Genomic DNA, 26,359 nt, shown 5'->3' on the forward strand with positions numbered 1-26,359 from the left:
GGTGGGGGCAGCCTAGCAGGAGAGCCGCTCTACCTGGAGCGGGCGGGCAGGCGGGCAGGTAGGCTGCGCCTCGCTCGCGACGAGGACATGAGCGCATGACGCGCGGGAGGGGACGGTTCTCTTTGGCAGAGCCGCTGAGGAAAAGAAACCTCGCCGGGAAGGCGGAAGAAGGAACCTCGTCATTCCCGGGATTTTTGCGCATTCCTTTCCCGCCTGAAGCCAGCTTGCAAGTCTCTCCTGGGGCAGGAAAGCTGCGCAGAGAAAGGCTGAGCGCGGTGAGGCTGCGCCAGAAAGAAAAAGGCGCCTTCTTGGTTCCGCTCGCGGTGGTTGTGGGAGCGCAGGGCGCCCGCGAGGTGTGGTTGCGAGTGAGGCGGCGGCAGGAAGGTGCTGTGGTCGTTGGTTGAGCCTTGGGAGAAAAGCGGGACTTGAAGAGTCCGGGAGTTCCCATTTCTGAGAGGCGTCCAGTGCGCTCCAATATCTGGCTGCTCAGAAAGAAGTCCCCTTGTGAAGCCACTGAGACTTACTCCCAGGTAAGTGGGCGCCCAGCTGGAATCGCGGAAGCGCAGCTTGAAGGCGGCGACCCTCATAAATGTAGGTGAGAGACGCGGGGCGTAGTTTTCTCTTGACTGCACGCAGCAAAGTTTCTGGCGAAGCTGGGCCTCCTTGTGTATAGGGAAAACAAGGGAAAGGGGTGGGGTAATGGTGTAACCGACTAGCTAGCCATTGTTTTCTTAGGTGGCTTGACGCTGATACCCGTTATGTGCGTGACTCCTGCTTCCTGTGCACACATATTTATAATTTTCTGTAAGATGGTGGAACTGTGAGTATAGTTAACGTTTTGCCCTCTGCACGGGAAGCCTTAACTCTTAATCCTGTGTATAGTGCTAGCATTCTTCATGTAGTCAAAGGTACTCTGTTAATAGATTCACATGCCTTGGTTTTGGTTTAGAAGTCCAGTCAAAAACTGATTAAATGGCTTGTTTTGCTTTGTTTTTTTAAATTATAATGATAGAAGAAGAAAAATATATCAGCTGTTTTCTTTAGAAGATTTAAGGACTTTAGAAGATGTTGGGGTTTTTTTGTTGTTGTTTTTTTGCAGACTCTCAAAGCAGGAATTCAGTTTGCTTTTCCTTTTGTCAAGCACAGTATATGTGAAACCAGGAAATGAAAAGGAATCTTTTCACTCTTTTGATTTCTGAAACAGGGGAAAGGACCACAAATGTCTTCAAGGAATGCATCGTCAGAGCGCAGACCAGGACAACACAGTCGGTCAGTCCATTATGATGAAGTGAATGTGGATTATTCTTCAGAAGAAGATGCTGAAAGGGATTTTCAAGATGCTGGACACATACTTAACACAGACCCCTTGCCACCACCTCTTCCACTACAGCCACCCTTTGGCCCTGAATTTTATCCAAGTGACAGCGAAGAAACTGCTGGAGCCTCTGATCTTAAACCAGTGAGAAAATTCATTCCAGACTCGTGGAAAAACTTCTTCAAAGGGAAAACAGACGGCCCTGAATGGAATAAGCCAGTAGCTGCAATTTCTGGTGGAGCTGAATGCTCTCCACCATCATCTCCAACACTTACTCCGGTGAAGCCAGGCAATACTTCAGTTCCAAGCTCATACCAGCATCCTTATGGAGGATCGGGGGGAACCTACAATTCACGGAAAGAAGCTGAAGCTATGCTTCCACAAGATCCCTACGGCTCCCTAGACAGGCACACACAAACTGTTCTAGCATACAGTGAGAAAGTAGAAGCCTTTAATTTGAGATACTCTTACATGAAATCTTGGGCTGGCTTGCTCAGGATCCTGGGAGTTGCCGAACTGCTGTTGGGTGCAGCTGTGTTTGCCTGTGTTACAGCTTACATTCACAAGGACAATGAGTGGTACAACTTGTATGGCTACTCTCAGCCACATGGGGCAAGCAGCATGTATGGATATGGAGGGGGAAGCAGCATGTATGGAGGCTATTACTACAGTGGGCCTAAAACTCCTTTCGTTCTTGTTCTTGCAGCACTTGTTTGGATAGTGACTGTTATAATTCTAGTACTTGGTATGTCCATGTATTACAGGACAATTCTTCTAGATTCCCACTGGTGGCCTTTAACCGAGTTTGGAATTAATGTTGCCTTGTTTATTTTGTATATGTCAGCTGCTATAGTCTATGTGAACGATGCTAACAGAGGAGGACTTTGCTACTACCCATTATTTAATACGCCAATGAACGCAATGTTTTGCCGTATAGAAGGGGGGCAGACAGCTGCAATTATCTTCTTGTTTGTAACAATGATAATCTATCTTGTTGGCGCAATCGTTTGCCTAAAACTATGGAGGCATGAAAGTGCACGGAAACAGCGAGAGCTTATGCAACAAGAGGTAAGTTCTGTAGAAAACAGTTGTTCCTACCATACATTTAGTTTGTAAAATAGTTACTGTCATTTATTCACTGGCCTGGATCAGACACATAAATCTCAATTTACTAAAGCCAAGGTGTCCTAAAACCATGTGCTTGTGTCTTTTGTCCCCTTGCTACTCCATCCCTCCTTTGTGTAAGTAAACAATTATTAACCAAAAAAATCCCATTGCAGTACAAGGAGGAAACTTTCGATAACCAGGACTGAAATAAACTGCCTGCTTCTAATCCCAGTAACTATTGGAAAGTAAAGGAAACCATATTTCACTAATCAAGGGATTGTTAATTATTATTATTATTATTATTATTATTTATACCCCACCCTCCCCAGCCAAGGCCAGGCTCAGAGCGGCTTACAAGCAATAATAAAAACAAGTTGAATTGATTGTTGAATTATGGCATGCCAAAAAAAGGAGGAAGGAAGGGGCAACATGAAACAGAGCACCCAGGCACAAGGCTTGTGCAGAATTTGGCTTAATCAGCTAAGATAAATACACCTGAACCAGCCCACTATGTAGATGCTATGTCTCCTTACTGTTGTACTTGCTTCTGTAACAGTTGCATCACTAAACTAAGGACCTGATTTGAGGCCTTTGAAGTTTTATAGATTATCTTAATATTAACTATGTGCAACTTTTTGCATATAATTCTGAAATGAACATTGTTCATGCAAGGAGAGCCTCACTTGGTAGAACATGAGACCCTTAATCTCAGGGTTGTAGGTTTAAGCCCCACAGGCAACAAGATTCCTGCATTGTAGGGGGTTGGACTAGATGACCCTCCCAACTCTACAATTCTGTGAGTCTATGAAGAATTTCACCTAAACAGAATTGAGTTCAAGTAATATATACTTTGTTGAGGTTCTGTGTATGTGACCACATAATGTCAGTATAATAGGTGGAGTTTGCTTGTGAATGTACCTAATCAAAAACAATATTAGCATACCTTCAGCAGTGTTAACTACACTGATACTACATTGTCTTGTGGAGACATATATCGGTGCTTTTGACCAGAGATTAAATTTTGCTGCCTTGCAACATTCCAGGATCTGAGAGCATCTCCTCCTCCCAAGTTTCTCTGCTTCCTACTTTCAAAGGAGAGTCAAAATATACCATTGCTGCTTCCAGGTGGCCTGGCACCAAAAACAGACAGGGGAATCTTTTGGTCCTTTTCCCTTCCCTAATTCTGTCAGAAGGGGAAAGAAGAGCAGGACAGAGCTTCTTCTCCTTCATTTTTCCTGAAAATCCAGAATAGCTGGGACATTTTCAAAGAAAGATGAAGAGGAACTATATCAGCAGACACTACCAGTGAGGTTCCAAGGAAGGATAGAAACAGTATGCACCTCTTTCCACTTGTTGGATTTAGGGAGAAGCGCAATCTCTTTTTGCCTTTTTTTTCCGCTCCAGATGTCTGCGTGTTAAGGCTTTTATTGTCTACATTTGCACACTTAATGATGATGTTTTTGGTTTTTTATTAGATGATAACGACGCAATCTTTTGCTCCCAAAAGGATGGTAAGAACAACACTTTTTTTCTATATTCAAATGCTGAGTACTTTCAGGGCCTGAACTACTTTAGTTTCAACAAGAATTCGGATAAAATAGGTAAATAATAATAATAATAATAATAATAATAATAATAATAATAATAATAATAATAATTTATTTATACCCCGCCCATCTGGCTGGGCCTCCCCAGCCACTCTGGGCGGCTTCCAAAAGAATATTAAAATACTATGATACATCAAACATTAAAAGCATCCCTAAACAGGGCTGCCTTCAGATGTCTTCTAAAAGTCTGGTAGTTGTTGTTTTCTTTGACATCTGGTGGGAGGGCGTTCCACAGGGAGGTTGAGACACACTTGACAACAGGGGCCACCAGAGAGGCAACTATCATAATCCTCTCCTGTCAACATGGGGGTGAGGTGTATGTGATAGAATTGCACTCTTATTTCTGATCACTCTTCTCCATGCTAAATTAGTGCTGTTTAAAGTGGATTTACTGACTGTTACTGACTGTTAATATCCATTTTACATAGTATGAAGATGGCAGTCCCAAAGTAGCAACAAACGCAAAGAACTTCAAGTCTGTGGAACTGAAACCTGAGCTACTCAATGGCCATATACCTGCAGGACATATTCCTAAACCTATAGTGATGCCAGACTACTTAGCGTGAGTCTCTCTGCAACCTTCCTTTTGAAGCTTTCTCTTGGAGTGATAAATCCCAATGACCGAGTGCAGATGATCACATCTTGGCTTAATAATATATGAATGAATTGAGATGTGAGCCTTCTGCTCCTGCTTTCACAGCGTTAGCAAACAAACCAGGGAGTCTTCAGCTAGTCATAATTTCTCATTTCATCCAAACTAGGGAATTACATTTACTTGCTTTGGAACAAGTCAGGATATTAAACATTGGTTTGAAGTTGGTGTGATAACATGGTTTCTTCTGAAGCCAGTAATCATCATTTTCCAGTTTGGATGAAACAGGAAACCATGAATAATGAGGGGCTTTTTGGTTTAACCAAATTAGATGGCTTAAATTAGGTGACTTTGTGTTTGGTGGAAAAAGGTTTGTTTCTATATTATTGCTGACTTTTAACCACCTAATTATATTTTCATATTAGAACTGTATCCGGAAATCAATGCCTTGTATAGCAGTGGTTCCATTCTGTTCTTGCAGATATTGATTTTGAGTGCATAGTTTTTAGCTATAAAGCATTTCAAATTATATCATGCAAAGGAGACTTCCCATATTGATTTCTGTTAATTAAAAAAATGCTCTCTTTGAACTTTTGAGTTTGAATCACTTAGTATCAAGTGCCAATAACAATTTTATTGTTGACATATTGCCAAGCCCAAACCTCTATTCTAAAGCAGAGTCTGCAATTAGCCTGCCATCCAGGTTATAACCAATGAAATTGTTTGGGAAACAGTCCAGGTGATTTGACTAAATAAACCAAGTTGTACTCTACAGAGGGTGGGAGGTAATCTAAGATTGTTGAAGTCTTTTCTAATTTGAGTCACAATTTTCATGTGGCAATACGCTTTTACAAGGTTTTTTTGTCTTTTCAAAAATCCAGAATGCATACATTTGAAGCTTACATAGATGGTTGATCCTGTAGGACTAATTATAGTTTCTTACAGGAAATACCCAGCAATTCGTTCAGATGAGGAAAGAGACCGATATAAAGCTGTGTTTAATGATCAGTTCTCTGAATATAAAGAGCTTTCTGCTGAGGTTCAAGCAGTCTTAAAGAAATTTGATGAGCTAGATGCGTTGATGCAGAAGCTTCCTCAGCAGCCTGGAAACACTCTTGTAAGTACTTACCATAATTGAGCATGGATTTAAAAATTGCATTTATAAGCAGTTTTGGCTGGAGTCACATGGCAACCTAGACATTGGATCACCACAATCCTTTACATTTAGCAAGCCAAAGACATTTTAGTTTGGTTGCTGCAGAAAATTGTTGCTTGAGATAGCATCGAAAAGCACTTGGTAGTTTACTGTCAGTCATCTAGCTGTGAAATTATTACCGTATTTTTTGCCCTCTAGGACGCACTTTTCCCCCTCCAAAAATGGAGGGGAAATGTGTGTGCGTCCTATGGGGTGAATGCAGGCTTTCGCTGAAGCTTGGAGAGCAAGAGGGGTCGGTCCGCACTGACCCCTCTTGCTCTCCAGGCTTCAGGAAGCTATCCGCAAGCCTTGGGAGCCCGCGGGAGTTCCCGCTGGGCTCCCACGGCTTGCGGAGAGCTGCCTGCATCCTGAAGCCTGGGGTGCACTGAGCTCAGTGCGCCCCAGGGTTCGGGCTTCGCGCAGCTCTGCACAGGAGAGCTGCCTGCATCCCTGCGGACAGCAGCCTGTTCTGAGGTCGGGGGAAGCTTGGGCTTCCCCTGCCCCGTGCCTGGGGGGAAATAATTTTTTCCCCTTTATTCCCCTCCCCCCCAAAAAACTAGGTGCGCCCTATGGGGCGAAAAATACAGTAGATTACTAGTAACCACCACATGCTCCCTTTTGTCCCATTCCCTTCAAAACCAGAAGGACCACCAATTTTTGAACTGAAGTAGCAATATTCAGGATTAATATAGCTTAGTTGTTATAGGGTTTTGCTGTTGTTCAGCTCCTGCAGTTTCAACCTAGCAAAGCAGATGACCTCTCTAGGAATGGTATTCTGAACTTGTACTATGGTTACATAAAAAAAATATTAGGACAGAAGAAAATTAATATGTTATTTGTGGATATAATAGACATGATATTTTGAAATGCTGTTTTCCCCCCTCTACAGGAACATGACAGAATTGCAAATGTTTTGCAACAGTATAGAAAGAAAAAGAATGTGAGTTCTCATATCTACTTATTTATGTAATTACTGATTGTTAATGTGCATAATTTTTTAAGAGAGCAGTAACAAAGATACCCCTGCCCTGAGTTGTTTTACATAGTAATTTTTGGCACAAGGAAGGCAAAGGGCAGAGAGGTAGGGAATAAGAATGAAGGGGAGGGCCAACAGGAAGAACATGTGTCCTAATTGCACGTACTTCAGCTTTGTTTGGGTTGGAGATGAGGACTTTGCTTAAAATTCTTCACATAAAAGGTGGATTTTGAGAGAGAATTTGAGGAAGGGGCATCAGAAAAAGAAGGGGTATCACTCAGTTCTAGCAGGCAGTTCCATTAATAAGGCTGAAAGTCATAAGTGGGTTTCCATTCAAATACTAGTTTCCATTCACAATGTGGTAACATGACCTTCCAGGATAAGAACTTGCCCTAGATTTAAGTTTTCATTATTCTGGCATTGGATTTTTTTTTAAAAAAAAAAATTCATTGCATGTATACATTTAAATGTATTACTTCCCGATCTCAAATGTTAAGGTTTGCTGACAAAATATGAAAGAAACCCAGCAAAACAAAATAACACTTCATGAGATTTATTGAAATTACCTTTTGTGACTTGACCCACCTACCTCTGCAGGTTTCCACAAAATAAATTACTGATCTGTTTATTCTCTGTATTGCAGGATCCCACATTTCTTGAGAAAAAAGAACGTTGTGAATATCTAAAGAAAAAGCTTTCTCACATAAAACAGAGAATTCAAGATTATGACAAAGTTATGAATTGGAATGCTTAGGGGGACTTTATTTGCAAGGTTTTAGTTCAGTGGTTTTTTTATATTTATTTATTGCCATAACTGTATAAACATTCTGCTGTGAAATGAATTTTTAAATCTTGTGAAATTTTATTACTGGGCTGACTGGCACATAATGGTTTACTGCTATTTGCACAAGCTGGAACAAGATTGAGCAAAGCCTTGGCTTTCTGTGCTCCCCTCCCCTCATGCAGCTGAGAGGACTTTGGTTTCCAGCTAATCTGGGTTTGCCATTCAGAATCAGAGACTGTGGATTAAAACTATAATAAGTTTTTGAAACAAGCCATCTTCAAACCATTATGAAGCTGGCTTGTTTAACTAACCAGCATTTTAAACAAGTTTTTCATTTGCTATTAACAAGAAGTCTGGGTTAATGGAAACGACATGCTAGCATATATTCCTTCTTTCAGTCCCATAGGACGAGAAGGGAAGAATGAGTGCTTAAACCCAAGGCTTTAGTCATACTTCGGGTTGCGAATGCAGTGGGTTATGCGTTTTCAGGTTACGGACGCGCCAAACCCAGAAGTACCGGAACAGGTTACTTCTGGGTTTCAAAGCTCGTGCAGAACCACTAAATCACACTTTGTGCGTGTGCAGAAGCCCTTATCACATCACACACAGATGTGGCGCTGCAGGTTGTGAACGCTGCGAGTTGCGAACGTGCCTCCCGCATGGATCACGTTCGCAACCTGAGGTTCCACTGTACTTGGACTCCTTCTTTTCCCCCACATGGTTTAGCATTGTGTGTGAGACAGGCCGTTATCTTGAACAAATTTTAAGGTTTTACTTCATTTATGTAAATTTTGTACTTTATGTTCCTGCTCCTTGATCATATATAAATGCAATTTGAGTGTTTCCTTTTGCTGCTTGATTATTTTTTTGCTTTTAATTTGGATATTGGCTTCTTGTAAATGTGAATCTGTTGTGTCTGAAAGTACGATTGTGATAATTAGGTTTATGTAACAGCCTGTCTGCTTGCTGGTGTGTGCACATAACACACATTCCTAACTGCCCAACAAATTATCAGTACTGTCAGTAAGGCTGATTCCCTCTTTGAAAGACTGAAGAGTCACTCTTACTTCCCAAGTAAGTAATGCTCTTAAGGCTAAGAGTGCTGATTTCCCAGTTCTCTGTGAACATGGTTCCCAGTGAAGTGTTGGGAACTCTTATATTCAGCACCAAGTTCTAAGTAGAGAAATTTTCATTCCTTTGTGTTGAGCACCATTTTTGTACAATGGGATTTGGAAACAGAAACCTGTTGCCCAAAGTTCTGCTCGCCAGGTTCCATTGTTTGAGCAGCTCCCCCTCCTTGCCCAGTTCTTTCTGTTGTTGTTACAATCCTTTGGGTCAGTTTCACAAACCAGTAAATACATTTTTTCCTATTTAAAAATACAGTGGTACCTCAGGTTACAGACACTTCAGGTTACAGACTCCGCTAACCCAGAAATAGTACCTCGGGTTAAGAACTTTGCTTCAGGATGAGAACAGAAATTGTGCTCCGGCGGCGCAGCGGCAGCGGGAGGCCCCATTAGCTAAAGTGGTGCTTCAGGTTAAGAACAGTTTCAGGTTAAGAATGGACCTCCAGAACGAATTAACTTCTTAACCCGAGGTACCACTGTGCTAACTTTTCTGTCTACTACCTTATTCAGAAACTTTCTCTGTAGCTCTTAATCACGGAACGTTTAAATAACTGAAGCAGTCATTCAAGGGCCTACTTTTGCCTTGCAGCAAAATAATCAATTTGTATTAGTAAAGTTGATGGATCAAACCCCTGTCTAATTGTGCCACAACCTTCAAAAATTTATGAATGACTGCTGGGATACCTCAGTCGGTAGAGCATGAGACTCTTCATCTCAGGGTCATGGGTTTGACCCTGAGCATGGGCAAAAGATTCTTGCATTGCAGAGGGTTGGATTAGATGACTTTCGTGGTCCCTTCCAAATCTACAATTTTATGATGTTTAAATTCAGAAAGCACTGTTCTCTGCTATGCACAGCTCTCAAGTTCTCTCACTCAAGGACAAAAATGAGTTTTATAGTGACGACTGCCCTTATGGACGTGATGCAAAATACAGTGGTACCTCGGGTTACATACGCTTCAGGTTACAGACTCCACTAACCCAGAAATATTACCTCGGGTTAAGAACTTTGCTTCAGGATGAGAACAGAAATCACGCGGCGGCGGCACGGCAGCAGCGGGAGGCCCCATTAGCTAATGTGGTCTTCAGGTTAAGAACGGACCTCCGGAACGAATTAAGTACTTAACCCGAGGAACCACTGTATATGAAAGGAGGAAGCTGAAGAAGGGCACCTGCATACTGCCTAAAAAGCAGATGAACCTCAAAGGAAGCTAAAGAAAATAGTTTTATTTGAAAAAAGTACAGCAATTGAATGGCATGTCTAATGCATTTTGAGTGGACCATAACCTCTTGTTCAGACAATAGTCATTTCTTTTCCCCACAATATTATATTGTTTGTGCTTAATTGTAGAAGAAGGGGATTAGTTTCCTTACCTTTGGGAAAGGAGGTGGCTACAGCCTGATAAAAAGGTTTATAGTCAAACAAGCTAGGTATGACATAAAACGGGAGTGCTACTGCAAATGAAGCAATGTTTTCACTTTGAGGTTTGTTTTTTGATTTGAAAATTGGTGCTGATATCTTTTTCTTGGTGAAATTTATCCTTGCCAAATATTTAGCACTGAACTGCTGATAGAACTAATAATCTCAGGTGGAAAGGGGGGTTCATTTTAATCTTCCATTGCCCACACAACAGCTTACTATCCAATGTAACAGCAGATCCATATATTGGAGTTTGTGTTCAGTGCATAAATTGCTGCTGGATAAAGGTGACTATTTGTAAATAGAAACATCTGTTCCCACCTGAACAGGAGGGGGGAATCCTTTGGTAAACATTGTGTGCCTGTCTACACTGTGCCTTATGGCAAACATTTGCATGTTTTAAACATTAGTATTTAGTATCTAGTATCTATTATCCTGATCTTTAAAGAAAATTTCAGCTGTTGGCAATCAACTTCTAATCTTTGGTACTGATTTTACAAAATATTTTTCTAATAAAAATAAGAGGTACTGAAACAGTTTTCTTCTTTGCTGAAAGAATAACTTTGTTCAATCTTTATTCTGAAATATGTTTTTACATCCCATAAAATGTCTATATAGAAACATATTATAACACACATTGCAGAGCTCATTGTGGTGTTAGCAAATTGTTTGACAGAAAACTATATTTTTATAAGTTTTCATTGTTCATTTTTTAAATCTAGGTTTCAGTTTCCAACATCCAGAAAGAATCATGAAGTCATTTGTATCATGTTTCTTCTTATTTTATTATATGAACTTTATAAAATGTGAAGTGTCAAAAATTAAGAACAACAAAGTGTCATATGCTGTATGCTAAATATAGCATTTAAATACTTCTGTCCTTTGGTTTATATCAGGGGTCAGCAAACTTTTTCAGCAGGGGACCAGTCCACTGTCCCTCAGACCTTGTGGGGGGCTGGACTATATTTTGGAGGGGGGAAATGAACGAATTCCTATGCCCCAGAGATGCATTTAAATAAAATCTACTCATGTAAAAACACGCTGATTCCCGGACCATCCGTGGGCTGGATTTAGAAGGCGATTGGGCTGGATCTGGCCCCCGGGGCCTAGGTTGCCTACCCATGGTCTATATTAATGATTTCGGCAGTGATAAGCTAATAAGATTGGATGTGGACTTTGGAAAAAAGTTAGAACAAAATTCATTAGTTTACTGAAATACCAACCTGTTGGACTAGTGTACACATTGTGAATTTTGAGTATGTGCTGGGGGCACTAGTCACAGAATAGGCCATGAGAGGCATGGTATAACACAAAATGCCTGTATGGAGAGTGTGGCATAACACAAAATTAAGAAACAGCCACCATTGTAAGTATGCTTTATCCTGCTGATGGAAATGACAATATTGATTTCTCTCTCACATACCAATGCTGTTGCTGCCCATGATATACAGACTTTTTTAAAGTTACAGGTTCTCCTGCAGTAGTTCCTTTTTTCTCACCTGAAGCCTTGCTGAGGGGCGTAGATCATTGCAGAAACTTGGGAGCAGCAGAGAAACTTGGGAACTGATAACCCTATCAGTGAAAAATTGTTACTAAATTTCTATACCTCCCTTCATCTGAAGCTCAAGGGTCGTTTACAATATAAAAACACAAAAATATTTAGCATAATAAACGAGCAGAAACAATAACCCACATACACAGTTTAAAAGGCCATAGATTGTATTTTAATTATTTATTACATTTCAGATGTATAAAACATGAGAATAAATTATATACAATTGCTTGGTTTGGTATAAGCCCCTTGTTATCTCAATCCATATACAGCCATAGCTGGCATACCACACGAAACTAGTAAGAGACATTCCTTGTTGCAGATGTTACTTTGGCCTGAAAAGATACAAGACGTCTCCAGGAATAGACCCAAACCATACGCCACCTCCTTTAGGGGGAGTGCAACCCTGTCCAGAAGAGGCAACTGGCCTATACTGGGCACAGGAACCATCCCACCCACAAAGCCTCTACCTTTGCAGGGTTTAAACTCAGTTTACTGGTCCTTCTCCAGTCAAGCACTGCATTAATGCATTGATCCAGGGCCTGTATAGCCTCTCCTGATACAGATGTTATGGAGAAACACAACTGTGTGTCATCAGCATACTGATGTCACCATGCTCCAAAATTCCTAATTACAGCTCCCAGCAGGGTGGATTTTATTTAAATCAAATTGATTTAAATCACTAGTCAATAAGACTTGATTTAAATCACTAGTCAGTAAGACTTGATTTAAATCTTTTTTTTACAGAATGACTCATTCTTGCTGGTGTAATCTTAATATATTTATAACCAGATGAAGGTTTCATTTTTTGAATAATAATTTTTCAGAGTAGTTTTTACAGTTATATCAAAAATTGCTGATTTTGTTATACTATTAGAAATACATAGACAGATAATTATGCAATTATTGTGAGGTTTAATAAGTTAACTTTATATTTGGACCACTTTTCTGCTGTACTTTATTGGAAGGAGAAAAATAATCATTTCCTTGATAACAATTTAAACAATTTATTTAACTAAAACAATAACATTATAGCATATGTATCCATGTTTGTTAACTGATGTGGTTAAACTTTTTCAAATAAAAAACTTAGACTGAGTTTTAGCACACATGAAAAACTTAAAACAAATCCTTATTTCCTGATGAATAGCCTTTGGACTATAATGTAACTTAAATAGAAAACTATCTTTAGAAAGATTTTTCCTCCAAAAGCACTTTATTTTAAAAATCCGATTTAAATAAAAATCTGATTTAAATTTTAAAAAACTGATTTAAAAAAATAATAATCATTGATTTTTATCCACCCTGGCTCCCAATAGCATCACACAGATGTTTAAATAACACTGGGGACAAAATTATGCCCTGCCAGAGCATTACCCAAACACTACTCTCTGGACTCAACCATACAGATATGGACAGAACCACTGTAGTACAGTACCTCTGATACTCAATCTAATCACTTGATCCAGAAGGATACCATAGAATCATAGAATCATAGAGTTGGAAGAGACCACAAGGGCCATCGAGTCCAACCCCCTGCCAAGCAGGAAACACCATCAGAGCACTCCTGACATATGGTTGTCAAGCCTCTGCTTAAAGACCTCCAAAGAAGGAGACTCCACCACACTCCTTGGCAGCAAATTCCACTGTCGAACAGCTCTTACTGTCAGGAAGTTCTTCCTAATGCTTAGGTGGAATCTTCTTTCTTGTAGTTTGGATCCATTGCTCTGTGTCCGCTTCTCTGGAGCAGCAGAAAACAACCTTTCTCCCTCCTCTATGTGACGGTAAGTGGTATCAAAAATTGATGATAAATCAAGTAGGAGTAACAAGGTTGTACTCCTGTCCCTCTCCCGATCATTCATGAGGGTGACCAAGTCCAATTCAGTCCTGAAACCAGGTCTAAACCCAGATTGAAGTGGCTCCAGATATTCAGTGTCATTCAGGAACACTTTCATAAACACCTAAAGTATGAGAAACAGCTTTTGAGCAAGAACAGACACATTCACAATTGAAGACTATTGCCTGGGACACCTAATCAGCCTTTGTTGTGTTGCGTTACTCAGCAACCTGTTATTGTTTCAGGAGGAATAAATAAATCACAATGTTGAATTGTTCGACTTCAGCAATACATTATGACCTCTTTTGAAAAGCAAACATTAACTTGACCAGTTTTATGAAGGATGGAAAATCCCTTGCATGTGTGCTATAACTTATTTATTTTTAATCCGTGTTAGAATTGTTACAGCAGAGGAAAAGCGTTAAACTGGTCTCCCTTCCATTGTTCTAGAAATATGTTTAACAATGCACTGCGAGAGCCACAGCAGTGTCAAATTGTTTCACGGTAAATGCCTGAATGGAAAGATGGCAAATGCTGTAGTACAATCACATGATGACTATGCCCAGTGGTGATGATAGTATTTTTTAAGAATGCTATTAAGAAAGTCATTCATAGTGGGTTACACAATTCAATGATAGTTCTTTTAGACATAATGAAAAGAGTTTGGACATTTAGGAATGATGGTTTTTCTGTCTGCGGAAGAATATTTAAAGCTAATATAAAAAAGTGATATTAATTATTTTGAAACTGAATGTTGCATTAAATGTATAGAAGGAAGAAGTACAAACTTCTGGAAAAGCTGGCTCAGCTTCTTTTTTACAGTGGCAGTAGGGAAGTAAATACAGAACATGTTAGAAACTTATTACAGCATTGGTACAATGTGGAAACTCATATTTTCATTACTATTTGAATGCTGCAAATGTGAAGAGTTGCTAATATGCATATTAATGTACCGTATTTCTCTGTGTATAAGATTATATTTTCCCCTACATCTTTGAAGTTTAAAATAAGGGGCCGTCTTATACACAGATAGTGCATAGTGTAAGTGCATAGTGTATTTTCTTAATTTTGATTCCCCCAAAATGGAGGGCGTCTTATACACGGAACAATATGGTATTTAAAAAACACAAAAATACTTGTGGCTTAATACTTCAATCATGAAGAATGTTTAGTGTTTCCTTTTGTTTCTGTGCTTTTTTTTTGTTCCTGTTGAGATGAAAAAGCGACTACATGCAATAGCTAGGATCTAAAGCTCTCTGAAACTTAACTTTGTACTCCCATGGGAGGTTTGAACCAGTGTTTGTTGGACAGAAGCAATCGGCCTTCATGTCACATGACAAAGTGCTTTTGAACCTGTTAGAAACAGTTTGCGATATGGAGTGATAGGTTTTGCTAGACAAAGGCAAAGCAGCCAAAACTGCCAGTGGGCATGTGAAGCTAATAACAGCTCCTAAAGTGGCTCTCTGGATTCTGGCCAATATTGTTATGAACCATGCATTTATGAACTAGAAATTGTTGTTTTATTGTTCTTTAGGAGGTTTTGTGGAAGGTATTTTATTATGTTAGTTGATATACTATTGTTTTAAAATAAGAGAGCACAGCGAGGGCCTTCTTGGTAGTTCCTCTGTCCTCAGAGCTGGGGGGGGGGGTGACGGCCTTAAACTGTGGAACTGCCTCTCCACAGAATTACATCTGGTATCTTCAATAAATATAGCTTTTGGAGAATGCTATATTGTTTTGACACACAAGGTATATGTTTTTAGGACCCATGTTTTTTTTATGGTTCCAATTTGTTCCAATTTGTTGTTAATATTGTGTTTTAATGCAGTAACCCGCCCTTTGACCTTAGGGTAAAGGACAAGTAATTACCAGTAATAATAAAACATAATCTGCCCTAGATGAATTTTTATTCAGAAAGGCAGCATATAAATACTTTAAAATAAATATTGGGGCAATGACTTCCTGCTGTTAAGTGTACATTGTGCAAGGAAGTATTTAATGTGTTGCCTTTTATTAGCATGATATATAAACAATATCAGTTTGTTTATCATACTGAACCCAGGATCTGCTGCTTTGAAAGTCAAGAAGCTGCAGGTGTTTAGAAATGCTTATATTGTAATAATCTCTGCTGAATTAAACATTACTATACATTTCAATCCCACTGAGTGTGGCCCATCCTTGAGGTTTTTTATCCTGGGGCATGTAGCAGCTTTCTCTTTGGATCCAACATCTGTCAAAACTTAATCTGTATGCTCCCAATTCACTTTAATGCTTGATATCCTCTTTTTCAATATAATTATGTCAGAGAAGGGTGCCAGGGAAATTATTAAGTCACGATTCAAAGCATTATGCAAGAAAGAGGAAATGAAAGCCTAAGGTAAAGGGGAAATATTTAAATAGAACGATGCAACTCGTTATAGCTGAACTTATCCATGCTTAATCATTAGGATTTGTCAACCTCTTTAATTACTTGTTTGTGAGCACGTGAATCATGAGATGAACGAAAGAGTTTCCTAATTGCTAAATCTACACAAATACATATATGTATTTATGCAAGAAGCCTACTCATTTATAACCATGTCGAGGAAATTTTAGATAGATAGATAGATAGATAGATAGATAGATAGATAGATAGATAGATTCTTTATTGTCATTACACAAGTGCAACATTGCACAGTGCAACGAAATTGGATGCCATCCCTTAAAAAAACAACAAAAGCAAAACAGCAACAACAACCAAACAAACCACATTCCAGCCACACCCACACCCACACCCATCAAACTTCCAGGTCACACTATCGAGTTACAGCATTCAAAAAGGCCACAGCTCTTGGATAGAAACTATTTTTCAGTCTATTTGTCCTTGACTTGATGTTTCTATATCTCCTGCCAGAAGGCAGTAGTGCAAACAGACTGTATCCCGGGTGAGATGAATCCTGCAGGATGTTGTTTGCTTTCCTAAGACAACGGGAACCGTACAGTTCTTCCAAAGATGGGAGAGGATGACCAATAATCCTTTGGGCTGTGGTTATGACCTTCTGGAGCACCTTCTTCTCCCTAGCTGTACAACTGGAGAACCAAGCACAAATACAGTATGTGAGAATGCTCTCTATGGAGCCTCGGTAGAAGGACACCAGCAGTTTCTCACTCAGATTGTTCTTCTTTAAAAGTCTGAGGAAATAAATTCTCTGCTGAGCCTTCTTCACCAGAGCAGTGGTATTTGCGCTCCAAGTCATGCCCTGATCGATAGTCACTCCCAAAAACCTGAATTCCGCCACCCTCTCCACCCGTTCCCCGTTGATATACAAGGGCTGAATGACCGCCTTTTTTGTCCTGTAATCCACCACCAATTCCTTGGTCTTAGCTGTATTAAGAGCCAGATTGTTCTCTCCACACCAAACACAGAGCCGCTCCACCTTGTCCCGATAGGCGGACTCATCCCCTCCTGAAATGAGCCCCACCACCATTTAAATGAGTTTAAATTTGTTAAACTCTTCCAGCAGGTGCTCAGTTTAGCACATGGCAAGGTATTCCTAGAAATGTTTTATTCAATATTTTGCTACCAGACTCTTCAGCTGAGGGACAGTGTGCTGGTATAGTTTTCATCAAAAGCAGATGGATTGATTTATTTCCTATTCCAAAATAGAAATAACTAAATTTGTTTTAAACTGGTTTTAATGTTTTATTTTATACTGCTGTAACACACCCTAGGATGAAGGGCAGGTAATACATAAATATAATAAATAAATAACCCAACAACGAAGAATATTCATTCATTATCCTGCTATGATACATCACTGAAGCGAAGCATTTCAAGTGGAATGTATGCAATCACCTAAACTGCAGAATCATCTCTGGCTGCCTTTAGGTGTAACACCAAACCATTGTTTAGCTGCTATGTGAATTACCCATGGCTCCTTCCTGGGCTTGTGTGCTTTCCCCCTCCTCTCTTTTCACCCACATGGTGGGAGGAGGTGGGAGCTTAGAAGCTTTTTGTTTTTATGCTTCTGAACATAAGAAGAGCCTGTTGAATCAGGCCAATGGCCCATCTAGTCCAGCATCTTGTTCTCACTGTGGCTACCTAGATATTTGTAGGAAACCGCAGACAGGACATGAACACAAGAGTACAGTAGTCTCCCGTCTTGTGGTTTCCAGCCACTGGTTTTCAGAAGAATCACCATTTCCAGCAGTGAGGCAGAGCACAGCGGTTATGGTTAGTAGCCACTGATGTCACTCTCATCCATGAATTTGTCTAATCCTCATTTGAAGAGCTCAAAGTTTGATGGCCGTCATTGCCCCCTGTGGACGTGAGTTCCACAGTTTAACCATGCTTGTGTGTAGAAGTTCTTTCTTTTATCTCTCCTGAATCTTCCAACATGCAGCTTGATTGGATGTCCACAAGAATTGTGGAACCCACAATTCGGGTTGGTTTCAAACAAAGTCACCTTCAGACCATAGATATGACAATGGCTTGCTGAAACTAGCCTGCTCTGTGACTTTTGCAGTGTAGGTTTGAGTCCTGGGAGCAATCTCTCCTAATCCCCTGACTAGAGATGTGAAGGCCCATGAAAATTGGAAATTGGGGGGACCACTGGAATATATCTATGAGAAATGCTGACTCAGCCAACTCAAACTGCGTAGTTTAAAGATTTTTGTGCAAGACAATGCAGAATTCAAATTTCTATGTATATTGGATATGCATAACACACAAATCCAAGATACATTTCTACATTTAAATGTGAACCTCAGCTTTGCTGTCTTCTCAGCATGGAGACAAACAAAAGAGGATGACTTCACCCCAGTGTGGCTCCCCTTTATTATACACACAGCCCAACAAGACAACAACAGGAACCCACCAACAGTATATGAATCAATATGGCTAAGTTGACCCAACAACCCCCTCCCCTTCACACACTCAAACAAAACTCATTGCAGTCAACTACAGTGGTACCTCAGATTACATACGCTTCAGGTTACATACGCTTCAGGTTACAGACTCTGCTAACCCAAAAATAGTGCTTCGGGTTAAGAACTTTGCTTCAGGATGAGAACAGAAATCTTGCTCCAGCAGCGTGGCGGCAGCAGGAAGCCCCATTAGCTAAAGTGGTGCTTCAGGTTAAGAACAGTTTCAGGTTAAGTATGGACCTCCGGAACGAATTAAGTACTTAACCTGAGGTACCACTGTACTGTAAGGGCAACTAATCATGCCCTGCCCCCCCACCAATGCCTCTCGCCGCCAACAAAAATGAATAAATGAATAGAAATAGAACCTACCCATGTGACACTGACACAAAAACCTTACACATACACTATGTAGAAGAATGAAAGTTCTCCCTCCCCCCCCCCGCTCTCTCTCCTCACCTCTCTTTCTTCTCCTACAACTTTATACTGTCTAACACCAGTGTCTCACACGAAATATGAATTATGTAGAAAGAACTCCAAACTGAAAGCATAGATTCCGTACGTACTTTTGTAACCCAATAATAATTAATGAAAACTTTTTTTAATTAAAAAAAAGCTTTGCCTTCTTCTGGAGACCTTTGATCTAGTTTGGAGACACTCCCTTGAGGCTGACCTTTTCTCCCCTCCCTTCCAGTCTGTTTACTGAACTGGGAATAAACTCTGCTAAACAGAATGCGTTTTATTTTGAAGTACGCTTGCATCAGATTGTTCTGTAATGTTTATAAATATGCAAAATATGATTATACATGCTAATTAAGCCATAAAAATACTGTTTATGCTGTTAAAACTAAAATAAGTTTAGATTTCATGGGGGTAAAGGTTGTATCCAAACCTCTGTGAGTCGTGTTCCACTCATGCAGTGGAACGTCCCTTTCCTCTCCTCACAGGTCTCCAAAATCTGCTCTGGAGGATCGCCCAACTCTCTGGGGCAGATTTTGAGCATGTGCAGAGGGCTGCACAGGAGAGGAGAGTTCCAGTGTGCAAGTGATCAGAATAGCAATGTTGGCTACAACACACAATATTGCATATATTTAAATAAATAGATAAATAAAACTACCCTCCTCACAAAAACCTAGAAAAATTGCTTTTCTGAAGATTTTACATCATAGAGACAGGACTTTTTTATGGGCATGCAAAATTCTCCCTGGTGGAGCTCAAACTCCCATTTCCTGATTCCCAACTTCATGCCCATTCAGTGAAACATTAAAAGTTGCTGCTATCAGTACGTGTCTGTGGCTACCCTTGTTGTGTGTCCTGGCTGCCTTGTTTTGGCTGCTTGGCAAAAAGAAAAAAGAAAACAAAAAGTATTTCACTCTCTGTGTCTGAAGGGAATTGGAGTCCAAAACTTCAGGAGGCTCCAGGATGGGGAAAGGTTATGTAAACAAGATTGAGCTGGATGGCTCTTTGGTCTGTATGAGTGCACAATGGAGCTTCCCATGTTCCTCTCTATACCCCCTGCAGATTTGTACTGAATCTTCTAATTGTGCACATTTCTCTCTAAACATTTTAGCATGTTGGTTTTGTGGTTGTATGCCAAGGCCTTCCCACCAACTAGTATAATATACATAAGTGGCTGGCTCACCATCATCTTTGGCACATCATGGAAATATACATCTCTAGAAAACTAAGAAGGCTGATCGCCGAAGAATTGATGCTTTTGAATTATGGTGCTGGAGGAGACTCTTGAGAGTCCCATGGACTGTAAGAAGATCAAACCTCTCCATTCTTAAGGAAATCAGCCCTGAGTGCTCACTGGAAGGACAGATCGTGAAGCTGAGGCTCCAATACTTTGGCCACCTCATGAGAAGAGAAGACTCCCTGGAAAAGATCCTGATGTTGGGAAAGATGCGAGGGCACAAGGAGAAGGGGACGACAGAAGACGAGATGGTTGGACAGTGTTCTCGAAGCGACCAGCATGAGTTTGACCAAACTGCGGGAGGCAGTGGAAGACAGGAGTGTCTGGCGTGCTCTGGCCCATGGGGTCACGAAGAGTCGGACACGACTAAACAACTAAACAACAACAACAAAAAACTCTGTAGTTCTCTAGTCCCAAAACATATTACATCTATCGCTGAGACAGGAACACTAACTGATAACTTATCTCATGGAATCACTGGGTAACAATTATAACAACTTCCTCTTTCTACACTCCCGCTCATTTAATCACACCCACTGTCGATTCTGTAAGTTCTGAAAAACAACAACATATTATGAGTTTGGGGTGGGGGTGAGCAGTAGGCTGTAGGTGGAGACCCTTCTATTGCTTGGGAGCCCTCTTCTAATTCTTGGAATAGCCAGGCAGCCTGGTAAAGCCTGCTAAGTATGGGTCCTTAAGGAAGTGGCTCTGTGCCTCCTTCAATTGTCTATTAAGTTAGAAAGACAAAAGCCCAAAGTGGAGAGTTACGTATGTGAGCTAGAAGCTGGAAGAAAAGCTGCAAACTGGAAAGGGAGAGAGAGAGAGGAAGAGAGATAAGACATGCCTGGTCTCTGCTGGGACCCAAGGCTGTGAGTATGGGAGAGGCAAGACATTCTTGGGGTGTTAATGCTTTGAACCCCTCCATCGTGGATTCAGGTTGTATATATGTGTAAACAAACATATATCATAAAGACAACAGTCTCCACTGTCCCTCGTTCCAAGTAAACCAAACCCCAGTGGCTGGGGAAACCCAGCCGGATGGGCGGGATATAAATAATAAATTATTATTTATTATTTACTTCCCCAGCCACTAGGGTTTGGTTTGCTTGGAATGAGGGACAGTGGAGACTGTGTTGAATGAACGTGAATAACTTGAATAAAATATTGGGGGGGGAGGCAAGTAAGCCCTGTCTCACATAATCAAACACAAGATGCGCACATGCACACTATTTGAATGACAATGCTTATTAACTGGGGGGGGCAGGCAGACCCCCTCAAATATTTTATGGGTGGGTGAAGGCCCCTTGGCCCCTACGAGTTGGCTCCTATTGTTCTAAACGTCTTAGTTTTTTAAAATGCCAGTTGTTTAAACGGTCTTTTTTGTGGACATGTTTTGTTTGGTGTTCCGTGGACATGTTTCTATTTGACCATCATGTAAGAACTCCGAATTTAAGAGAGTCAGGACAATTACCCAACACCTGAGTGAGGGAAAGAACCGCCTCTCTCCCTCCCCCCACCCCCTCTCAGGTATGTGAACGATTCCTCGGAAGAACACCTGGTTTCAAGGACGCCAGGATGACGCGGCAGTCTCGGCGAAGTTCACCCCCACCTGGGTAAGCGCGTCGAGGCACTTTTTGTGTGCCAGTCTCGTCCCGGCATCCCGAACGAGACGCCGAGAGCGGAGTTCCTCTTCCTCCCGACGGAGCCTTGTCCCTTTAAATGCGCTCTCTCCCCTCCAAGCGCTTGCAGGAACAACCTGTTTGCCGCCGGCAGGTGAGTATCAGGTGAAGAGGTCACATCCCCGCGCGCGGCATTCCCGCTCTTGGCCATTCCGGGCCCCGCCCCCGGGCTAGGAATGGGAAGGCGCTGGGCCAATGGGGTTGCGCCGTGCGCGCATTCCGAGCCGCTCAGTCCCGAGCGAGCTTGGCTAGTTTCGAGGGAGAGGGGAACTCCTCACCCCGCCCCCTCCCTTTCAACCCCCCCCAGGTGTGCCGGCAGTGCGCATGCTCCGCTCGGGTGTGGCGCTCCCCCGCTCGCTCTTGGCTGCGGGGAGAAGGAGGAGGAGGCGGAGTTGGAGGAAGAGATGCAAGTTCTTGAGGGGAGAGCGAGGCGCGCAGCAGGTTGCAGTTCATCGGCGAGCCAAGGTGCGCTTTTCTCTGGCGGGGAGCTGTTTGGGTGAGTCCAAAACGTGATAGGTGTAGACTTTTTCAAGAGGGGGGGTGCCGGGGGGGGGGAAACGATACTCTGAATGACTGATTTCAGGTGGGATATCTCGTTTATGCTTGCGAGTCCCAAGCCAGGGCTTAAGCTGTTCAGCCTTGCTGCGTGGGCTGAGATTGTGAGGTTAACCCGAATCGCTCTGGATGGAGCCAGCTCTTTCAGGTTACCTGGAGCTGGCTGTTGTGAGTGAGCTTTATTTTGTGGTGGGTGGGGAAGAAAGGGGGAAGACAGCCATGCTTCTTTAGTCACCACCCTCTCCACTTTCCTCTTAAAACTTTACAGGAGGCTTATCCGAAACTTAAAACTTCACAGGACACTTTATTTGCGATTCTTTCCTCCAGGCGGCTGAGATTTAATTTTCCTCCATATAACTAAGATTTAATTTCTTGCCACAGCTGCCTCTTCGTCGTTCTCATGCAAAGTCTGCGGTCGTTATCGAGATATATTAATTTATCGACCCTGAACTTTATTTTGGTTCAGTGGCATGAATGTTGTTGGTCTAATATGATTGGCTCAAAGACACGTCCAGTTTTAAATGAGCACTGCTCATCGACCAGGTGCTTAAGCCCTCCTGATCCTTACGAATTCTTGTTTGTTCTTTTGTCTATCATTTAGGAATTAGCTTTCTTTCACTCTGAGCCGTGTTTCTTGAAAGTGTGGTTGTAAACAAGGCTCCTGTAGTCTTGGATACTATCCTTGGAGGACATTAAATGTTCAATAAGTCTGGCAGGTCTTTAGAGCCCTAGGTGCCAAACTTTTATACTGTATTCTAACTTCAAAGCCTAATCTCACTTACCTGGGAGTAATTTACCTGTTGATTTCAATAGGATTTCTGAGTAGACATGGTTAGGATTACTGTTAATCTGCAGGAATTAATATAGCATTTTACTCCAAATTTCTTGTTTACACTGGCTAAAGCACATTAAAATCCACTCTTCCCTCCCTGCTATTTCCTTGTTCTCTGCTCCAATTCAGTTTTATCTCGACAATTCAGTTTTATTTTTTTAAATAGGTGGCCTGAGGGCATAAATGATTTTCTTCAATTGTTTGACTTTTCTGTTCTCTCATTTCCTAAGGCTGTAATTCTATGCACACTTTTTCTTAAGTGTAAATCCCTATGAATCCAGTGGGTCTTGTTTCTTTGCAAATGTCTGTAGGGTTGTGCTGCGAGTTTGTTATGTTGAACATGCTTTAATTGGTTTTTGCTATACAGTAGATGGGTTCATGTTAAAGGCTACTGGTTCTGTATGCCAAGCAGAGAACTAGGACACTGGTAAGTTAGAGGACTCCTGCAAGTGCGTCATCAAGCATTGCACGTTCTGAACAATGCACTGGGAGGTTGGATAAGTTTGACGTCTTGGCCAAGGGTGGACTCTGATCAGTCAAAAGCTTGGAAACTGGTTTCACATAGACGTGTCACAGAATTAAATAATAGCATGTGTAAGTGCAGGATGGTAGAATGGGTTGAAATTGTAAGCGTTATCAGTGTTGAGATCTGGTTGAAGTTTTTCCAATTTTGTGCAAAGACATGATACAGTTTTAGTTAACAAAATGAATACATTATATTTTTAAAAGGGGGTTTTCTCATTCTTGCATGTTGGTTTCCAGTACATTCCTAAGTTAAGAGGGCAGCTGCTTCAGAATGTGGGACTGCAATCAGATGGAATATTATAGTAATTTGTATCTATATCACATTTTTCAAGTTGCATAGATCGATAGCCAGAACACAAAGCAGGTGGATCTGCTTCCCTTGCTTTGTATGTATGTTTGTTAAGCCAAATGTGATTTTGTGTTTGTTGGACTTTCCAGTGTCCTGGAATAGGTTTGTTCAGAAGTTAATCCCATTTAGTTCAATGGAGCCTGCTCCCTGGGAAGTGTGGTTTTTGGATTGTAGTGTAAATCATGAAATGTAGGGATGATCTGAGCATAGATCATGTTTGCAAATGTTCATGTTTAAAAACTGAAGAGAGCTTGCTCCTACATTTATAATATAGCAATGTGGAATGCTAAAAAGAAATACTGGTGTGCAGTGTGGCATTATATAGAGAACACAAATGCCCCTGCGTGAAATGCCCCTGATCCATCACATAAAACATATAAAGTGTGTGGTTTGTTTTTTAACCATAATATGCAAACAGCTTGGAAGTGCCCACAACTTGAGTTCTTTCTTTACATTCCCCTCTTTGTCCAGACAGGCGCAACAACTTACAAACCACAAGCCTTGGGCTAGCATGACGTCTGAACCAGTACTCTGTCGGTTGTTTTTCCCAAACAAACCATGATAACATCATGGTGAATTTAGAGAGAAGCAAACAAGAATCTCTGGTTCAAACTTCAGGGTAAGCCAAAGCTTGTGGTTTGTTGTCCCAGCTGGCCAGAGTGGGTTGTGAAATGGAAGTGCATAATAATCTGTATGGACAAGCCTGCAATTCATGAACAGTATGGTTTAAACCAACCATGCACCATAGCTTAACATTACATGAAAACACTGCCATTGAGCATATGTGTAGATCTGCCATCTCACCTAAAATGAACAAGGTACTGTAGCTGCTTTCTGGGAGCAAGATAAAAGGATGTATCTATCAAAGTTTGAATTGGATTGAAGAGTATTGACCAAATCTATTATCAATAGATGAAATCAATTTAATTACATTAAAAGGAATGAATGAGGAAGCTAATTATGAGAATTGGAGAGGGGGTGCCTCAGTTTATATTGTATCCATAAGCTGCAGTCCTGTGCATACTTATATAGGTGCAAGACCGTTTACCAAGTAAAACATACTTCCTTGTAAACACACTGGGGATTTCCTGTAAATTTAGATGGAACATAAATAGTTGCTGCTGTATCATACATGGTATACAGGGATGGTACTTGCATATGCGTGTGTGTCCACATAGTCCCTTCATGCTGCTGGAATTAGGCTTTAAGGAAGCATTGTAGCTGATATAATTGGTTGCAGAGCATGGTTTGTTATGGGGTGTGTTTGTGTGCCTATGATGGGTTCACCAATTTGTAAATGTGCTTACGGGCCAAAAAATGTGGCAACCCTTTATAGAACATAAATCATTCCGTCTCTGATGTCTACATCTACTTTGCTGAAAAGAGTTGTCCCGTTATTGTAATTTAGAAACTTACAACTCCATATTGGTGTGTATAACTATTGATGGTTTGGCTATGGTTGACTTAATATTTTAAGTTGAGTTTCTTTTTTCCCCATTTCTTCTTATAGATTTAAATTCTTGCAGCTAAACAGTCCAGAGCTTCCACTATGTCATCGAGGCCATTTGAAAGTCCGCCGCCTTATCGACCTGATGAATTGTAAATATCTTTTTTTCTTTTCTCCGTGCTAGTTCAAATTATTGTTGATAACTAGTGTACACTGTTAAAGATAAGAATTCTGGCAGCTCCCAACATTAATTGTATAAACAGTAGATGCAGTTTATGCTAGCTACTTTGTCACTAAAACAATACATATTTTGAAAATTAAATTATATAATGGTAGTAGCCATAAAACAGACACCATTTTAAAGCTCAACATAGGTACTCTATGTGTGTGGACGTACACTTACTATTGAGAATCAAGGGCATAAGGGGGGTAGACTATCCTGCCCCTGCTATAAATTGTACAGCCTTAGAGTAGAGAGAGTATTGTTAAATCCACTGTATATATGGAGACATTTCAAAATGGTTGTGACAATACAATGGTGGGAGAGGTTAGCTGCTTGATGGGGAAAATAAGTTTCCTCAGCAAGCAGGTTTGTGGATTTCATAGCAAACTAAGGTCTTGCTGAAACTGAGTCCATATTTTATTTTATTTATCACATTTACATACCACCTTTTTTCTTCCAAGGAGCTCAAGGTGGTGTGCATGGTTCTCTTCCTTTCCATTTCCTCCTCACAACAACGCTGTGAGGTAGGTTAGGCTAAGAGATGTTAACTGGCCCAAGGTCACCCAGTGAGCTGCATGGCTGAATGGGGATTTGAACCCTCGTCTCCCAGGTCATAGTTCAACATTCTAACCATTGTCAT

General features: G+C 41.0%; 2 protein-coding genes and 1 long non-coding RNA gene across 4 annotated transcripts in view; all 3 read left to right on the plus strand.

Annotated features, from left to right (window-relative positions):
- The window catches only part of LOC309352658, a 70,157-nt gene extending 59,501 nt beyond the window's left edge, over positions 1-10,656 (plus strand). The window contains exon 2 of the long non-coding RNA XR_014161399.1: positions 9,792-10,656. This is a non-coding gene — a long non-coding RNA (uncharacterized lncRNA). The remainder of the gene's footprint in view (positions 1-9,791) is intronic.
- MARVELD2 (MARVEL domain containing 2) lies at positions 396-8,419 on the plus strand. Its single transcript, XM_081881205.1, has 7 exons — positions 396-530; positions 1,205-2,383; positions 3,898-3,933; positions 4,458-4,591; positions 5,567-5,738; positions 6,706-6,756; positions 7,436-8,419. Exons 2-7 carry the CDS (start codon positions 1,220-1,222, stop codon positions 7,544-7,546), a joined length of 1,668 nt encoding a protein of 555 aa, XP_081737331.1. The 5' UTR covers positions 396-530; positions 1,205-1,219; the 3' UTR covers positions 7,547-8,419.
- Positions 10,657-22,094: 11,438 nt separating the features above from the next.
- OCLN (occludin) overlaps positions 22,095-26,359 on the plus strand; it is a 30,257-nt gene continuing 25,992 nt past the window's right edge. Inside the window, exons 1-2 of one of the 2 annotated variants that reach the window (XM_081881207.1) lie at positions 22,095-22,253; positions 25,560-25,648. In XM_081881207.1, the coding sequence (XP_081737333.1) occupies positions 25,599-25,648 (50 nt within the window). In that variant the 5' untranslated portion in view covers positions 22,095-22,253; positions 25,560-25,598. Of the gene's footprint in view, positions 22,285-25,559; positions 25,649-26,359 lie in introns of both variants that reach the window. The other variant, XM_081881208.1, reaches the window with a different exon arrangement.

This window comes from Podarcis erhardii (genome assembly GCF_964252035.2).
Source record: "Podarcis erhardii genome assembly, chromosome: 11".
NCBI classification, from domain to species: Eukaryota; Metazoa; Chordata; class Lepidosauria; order Squamata; family Lacertidae; genus Podarcis; species Podarcis erhardii.